Here is a 6,356-nt window from a genome sequence, read left to right on the forward strand (position 1 = left end):
GCTGCTTCCTTCTCCCGTGGAGTTTCCCCCCCCCCATGAGTATCGCAGGTCCCTCTTCTTGTATTTATTTATTTATTGGATTTGTGGATCACACAATCCCTGCAAGCACAAGGCTCTGGATGACAATGTTAAAATCTCAACTGAGCAGAAAGAGACTAAAGAGACTGAATGCTGAGAAGGAGAATTCATTCGGGATTCAGCCCTGACTGAGAGCAGTTTAACACAGACAGGAGAACTGGGGAAAGTTGGTAAGGACAAGTGGGTAGTTAGATCAAGACTCCCATTCGGGCCAAGGAAAGGGGATAGATCTTCTATCCAATCTAAACAGGGGTGATAGCTCTGAAGAGCACAGAGATCCCTGGTCTGGTTCAGTTAGAAACTGCCTTTAGAGATCTTAAGAGTCAGTTAAACTCAAGTACTGGCATTTCAAGAGATGGGGGTTGGGTACTGGAAGAGTCTTCTGGAAACCAAAAGAGTTAGAGCATACTCAAAGAAAATGTACTGGAGTGTTTGGGGAAACACTGGAACAAAAGCCTCTCAACATGAAGATTTTAAGTAACTGTGAATAGCCTAAGAAACTCTCATTTTTAACTCTTATTTTTCTCATCCTCTCCCCAATTCAATCTGTTTCCTACCAGGTTTGTTGATATGTGTGACATTTTCTGACCATGCTAAAATAAACTTTTAAAAGTTTATTATATTAATAAAAGGGTATTATTATTATTATTACATACATTGTTTTATGCTGTTTTATTTTATGAGATGCTTTCAGTGGGTTTCTGGAGAGGTTAGGGATGCCAAGCCTCCTGCTATAGCAGGAGACCGTATGGAATCCCAGCTCTTTGCCTGCCAGCACTTCTGACAAAAGTTGGAAGAAATGGGAGAGGAATAGAGCCCATGCTTGTGCCATGCTGGTGTGCTGACATCACTTCTGGGTTTTACCATAGTGGACACTAGCATTTACAGAAACTCTACAGTAAAACCAGAGTTTTTGCAAATGCTACAGCATGTAAAGATGTAATTTCCAGATTTTATTGGAAGTGACATTTTCATGCCGGCACCATGCTGCTGCAGCAGCCCCTGCCTCCCAATTTCTGCTGAGGGTTGCCAGCTGTGGCCTGGCACCCCTACAGCAGATACATTTTCTAAATAATAAAAAAGTAATAAAGCCATACCTTTAGATTAAACAAAAAAAAATCTGAACAAAAGTCTGAGAGGCTTCTTAGTGTACACTGAATTAAGGATTATAGTTCTCACAACTCTTTAAAAAAAACAACCCCAAAAAAGATGTATCATAAAGCAATCAAACTTGTAAACTGATTTCATATGAGACCTAAATGTTTAATTTTCTTGGAATGAAATTAGTGGCAGTTAAAGTGCCTAACTTTAGTTAGATGATGCACTTGCATCGGTTCAAAACAAACCAAAGCAGAAATAGACAGGTAGCAAAAATAATTCCAACAAAATAGATGTGGTCCTTCAGCTATTTTTGTTCTATAACTTTTCTGGAAGCTTAGTCACAGAACAGTTCCATTCATCTATTCCTGCGGAAACTATGAACCCTTCTAACTGGGTAAGAAAGTAGCTTCTTAGAAGTGAGACAGGTTTTTGATTTTCTGTTGCTCAAGAGTTCCAAATAGAAATACAATTTCTTTCCTTTACTGTGGTTTGGTTCCTTTTAGATTTTAAATAAATACAGATGATGCCAAAGTTGCCCAAACCAATTTGTTTGAAGCACAGAGCAAAAGTCAAGACTACCTTTGTGATGGTTCAGTTTATTTATATTAACACTCTAGTCCTCAAGTGCAGGTAAATTTACACTATCTAAACTTATCCTCCTCCTTTTCTGTAAAAATATGCTTATATACAGAGAGGGAGACAGCTCAAAGTTTTACTTAAAATGTAAACAATATGTTCCAGACATATAAATATACAACTAAAATAACCCTGCACTTAACTCCAGCTTTCCAAATTTGAATGTTCTACATCTCCAAAAGAAGAATATATTCAAGCTTTGGTAGACAATATGGGGGAAAGGACACCTAAAAGATACTCACAGCACTCCATTCAATGTGTTCTAAAAGCCTTTCTAGAGAGTTTCTAGACATTTGGGTCATCACTAGAAGTAAGGAAATGCCAGTCAGCATAGCTCATCTCCTTTTCCTCCTTTGCTCTCCTGCTTTGCTCTTAGTCAGCAATGTGCTCCCTCTTATGCGGTAGTCTTGTCCCATCCACATACACTGACCCACTAGGCAGCCAAAAGGCCTTGCAATATTGTTTTCCCTCCTCCATTTTACCTTTACAACAACTACCTTTTGAGATACGGAGATTAGGGTGAGAGTGTATCACCTTAGTCAGCCCTTGTGTGCCTGGAGTGAGGGGAAAGGGCTTCCTCCAGGGCTGTCTTGTGCTCTCCTCAACATGAGAAACAGCTGCTCAGAACAGAGTGAGATTGACAAGACTCCCAGAGGAGAGGAAGTTGGCCAGGGACAAAGGGGAGTAAAACCACCAGCACCCCACTGTGACCAGCTTAATCTTTTTCTTGTACTCTCTCTTCTATAAGGCTAGCCTGCTGTCCTTGTGGTAGCTTTCTGGGTGCTGGGATGAAAGTGCAGAAGCTGTGAAGACAGAGGGGTGTTGTTGGAGAGGACAGGCCCTTTATCCCTGGCAGAAGGACTGTAGTGCACAGCGTACTTGTTGTCTAGTCCTTTTGGTGGTAGCGGTTTCAAAGTGATCACTACCTGCCAGCCTCAAGCCCTACAGTGCAATGACCTTCCTCGCTTTTATAACATAGGGGAGGTGCCAAACTGGGACGTTGTGAGTGTCATACTGGGTGGGTGCCAGAACAGCCACAGATAGCATATGAAAGAGTAATATATTGCTCTCAAGCCGCTGAGTATCACTGCTAAAACTAGTACACTATACTGTTCTCAACTGCTAACAACAACACTTGAAGTCTGATTTACATTAGCAGAATCAATTGAAACTTGAAGGGTTAAATCCTCTTTCATCATGCAGCCCTGATCCAAAGTGGGTCACTGCATATGCATACACACAACTTGTCCTTTAACAAATGGATGAATATCCATGATCTTCACCATGTCTTTTTGTGCCCTCTGATGCTTTCAGTGCAGTGATTATATAGAACTGCCTGTCCTAGTGACTGCATGACCTAGAGTCCAGCTTTTGATCCTTTCTTTGTCAAGGTTCTTGCCATGAAGTGATGTCATGCAGATAAGCCAATGGCTTTTGTGACTAGTCGGGTGACTCCTGCACTGCCTCTTACTTGATTTGATAGCAAAAGTACTTAACCATAATATCTCCAAGGTCCTTTGCTCCCCAAACAGATGGCTGGGATTGTCAAAGGTAACTATGTTGACCATCTGTTTGATGGGTATTAAAAAAAAACAGAAGCTTAAATATGTGTAGCTTGATATACAAGAATCAGACCCATTATTTTAAAATATTTGATTACCTGAATAGGTATGAAGGTAAAATATTTTTAAAAATATCTGTTATGTGAAAAAAAACAAAATGTTACTGGGGATAATTTTGGTTTGAGATCTCCAGACATGTAGTGGTTAGCTATTCATGTGACATAACGTGCAGAATTTGTTTTCTTTGCTCAATTTTTAGTAGAGTTGTTTTAAGAAAGACTGTCTTTTACAATCACTCAGTCCTAGGTTGGGCACTTTGGTGCTCAGCTATCCCAACAGACTACAGGCTAATGCCAGGAATAACCTTATTAAACAAAGACTACTTTCATTACAGAGAATCCTGGAATTTGCCAAGGTGCAGTGCGTATCTCATCAAAAGAACCTAGTCATTCAGTAGTATTTGCACTTAAGAAATCTATCCAGAATGGCAAACTTACTGTGGTTGTGCTTTTGTTTTGCAATCTATCAACTATGAAATGCAAAATAAGGAGATGACCAAGTTCAACAAAATATAACCTTTAAAGTATACTTAATGGCTCAGCACAGACATAACATGAAAACATGGTTTATTTTCACAACGGTTAGTTTGTGAAACCAGGATTTGGCTCATACAATAATCCATATCCCAATTTGCCTCAACGACTGCTGGTTTCAGCGAGCTTCCACAGCAAGATGGGGATCTAAACCTGGGTCTTGCAAACCCTGCTCTGAAGCTCTGACCATTATACTACACTGACTTTTATAGGGTGGCTGCTGTCAAACAGTAGCAAGCAGCCAGTCCTAGTTGAATCATGCAAGTCAGATTGTATCATGTCACCCAGAGGGTGCTGCTAGGCCTAGGTTTGCCAGCCTCCAATCCTCCAGAATTGCAACTGAACTCCAAACAATAGAGATTGTCCCCCTGGAGAAAATGGGAGGCCCCTCCCCTCCCCAAACTCTGCACTCCTCAGACTTCACCACAGAATCTCCAGGAATTTCCCAACCTGCAGCAGCAATCCTAGTTCCAGACCTGGCTCCAAAATTGACCTGGAAAGTGCCCTACCCCCCCCCCGCCTTTTTAACCCAACCCCCCTGCTATTTAGCCATTCATACTGTAGGAGGAATCCTCCCCAATCGCAGCGCCAGTTCTGATTTTGCTTCCTGCTCTCTATCTCTTTCTCTCTCTTTCTCTCTCTGGCTATCAGGCAGTCTATCTCTCACTGTCGATGAGGCAGGACCAGGAGTAGATCTTTATGGTGGCCATTTCAAAAGGTATGGGGGGGGATTCAACCCTTCCCTGAGGTTTTTTTTTCACTTTTTGGATTTCTCTGCAATCCCAGGGAGTCCCCTGAGTCTGCAGAAAAATCTGTTGGGGGAGAGTATGCCCCCTATCTGTGGAAATAAGTATCCTCACACAGAGGGGAGTGTTGAGAATTAGATATATAGATAGCACTTTCCCTATTTTATGATGATCATTAAGCAGGGGCCTATGTGACTACATTACCTGTAGAACTGCAGTGCACCAGAAGCATAATAAACCCCATGTTTTCAGAAAGGTTTTTTTTCCAGTTTTCCCCCAAAGTGGAAGCCACAAAATGCTCATATGAGAAATGGCTTTATTGCTGAAAACTGCCTAGTAGGACTGAAAAATGTAAAGCACTCATTAATTTACATGCACACTCCAAAATGTCATACTTAACAGAAACAAGCAAAGAAACAAATTAAAAAAACAACCACCCTAGAATTCTCTGCTTAAAAAACAGAGACCAAATGCAGTATTTCTTTAAAGCAGACACAATAAAAGCTCTTCTTAATTTAAGATTTCTTTATTTTCCATTAGGCTTTTTAAAAAGTGTGCATTTTAGCACCTCAGGTTTCATGGTTTCAGCATTTTTTTTTCAAGTGTAACCTTTAAATTACAAACAGTAGGCACATCAGGGATTATTTAAAACTGATCCCTTAGTAACAAAAACAAGTCAAAACCCGCAAAATTTAAGAAGAGCAACTTCAGCTATTTATCGATTTCCTGATTTAAAAATTCAAGTAGTATTAAATAAGAGTAGAAAATTTGGTTTTCAAGACATGCTGGTATTAAGGTTTACCAGGATCCTGGAGAGAGAGCTTGGATGGCCAATGCTGATCTGGTGCAAAAAGTTATCTTCTAAATAGCTCAGACTGACCAAAGGACACTTGGTGAATTGAAGGGAGCTCCATTCTGGAATATTCCTTCTTTTAGAACCATTTTCACTACCTGAAGAAACCATATATATTTGCACCAATAATTTGCATTTATCTAAGAATTGGAAATGCTCATGAAAAGTCTATGTTGTGGAATTCTTTCTCTCTTTAAAGGCAGCAAATGAGATTAAACACTTTTTGTGACTCAAGGCTCAGAGCAGATGCTTGAAGACTTCCAATGACTTTGTAAAAACTGTTTCCCCAATATTTTAGCCCAAAGTAAAGCAGCTCTCTCTAGAAGAAGCTTCTTTTGTCACCATCTTCTGGGAGAAGAATTATAAATAAGAGTTTGTCATCAGGAGCCAAACGTTGTCTTTTAAGAGGCCAGGGAAATAAAATTAGGGGTCTATAAATGATACTGCAATGTATCTTGTTCCATTCAGAATGGGAAGTCCTTCATGTAAATGAGTAAGTCTTCCGGGATGCATGAAACTCCATCCTTTCCTAGGGGACTCAATTGAACAGTTGTACCTCAGAAATTTACATCCACCTCCCTACAAGAGAATTAAAAAAAATATTTTAGACTGCAGTCTTCAAGTTGCTCCATGGAAATAATTAGAAACTGAGATTCCACAGTGTTAGATATTTTGAAGATTATACCATTAACAAGAGGGGGACCCGCGATACTCGCGGGGGGGGAGAAGAGCTCCGTCTCCTCCACCCCTCCCCCCAATCCCCCCCAGGCTGCGGCGGCGGGGGCGG

The 6,356-nt window shown here is 40.6% G+C and overlaps 1 protein-coding gene across 2 annotated transcripts in view; it reads right to left on the reverse strand.

The window, feature by feature from the left end:
* Positions 1 to 5,276: 5,276 nt before the first annotated feature.
* Positions 5,277 to 6,356, reverse strand: part of PLOD2 (procollagen-lysine, 2-oxoglutarate 5-dioxygenase 2) — a 116,020-nt gene continuing 114,940 nt past the window's right edge. For both annotated transcript variants that reach the window (XM_015413584.1, XM_015413583.1), the window contains one exon: positions 5,277 to 6,148. In XM_015413584.1, coding sequence (XP_015269070.1) covers positions 5,993 to 6,148 — 156 coding nt within the window. In that variant the 3' untranslated portion in view covers positions 5,277 to 5,992. The remainder of the gene's footprint in view (positions 6,149 to 6,356) is intronic.

The sequence above is a fragment of the Gekko japonicus genome, unplaced genomic scaffold (assembly GCF_001447785.1).
Source record: "Gekko japonicus isolate JY-2015 unplaced genomic scaffold, Gekko_japonicus_V1.1 scaffold285, whole genome shotgun sequence".
Taxonomy (NCBI): Eukaryota; Metazoa; Chordata; class Lepidosauria; order Squamata; family Gekkonidae; genus Gekko; species Gekko japonicus.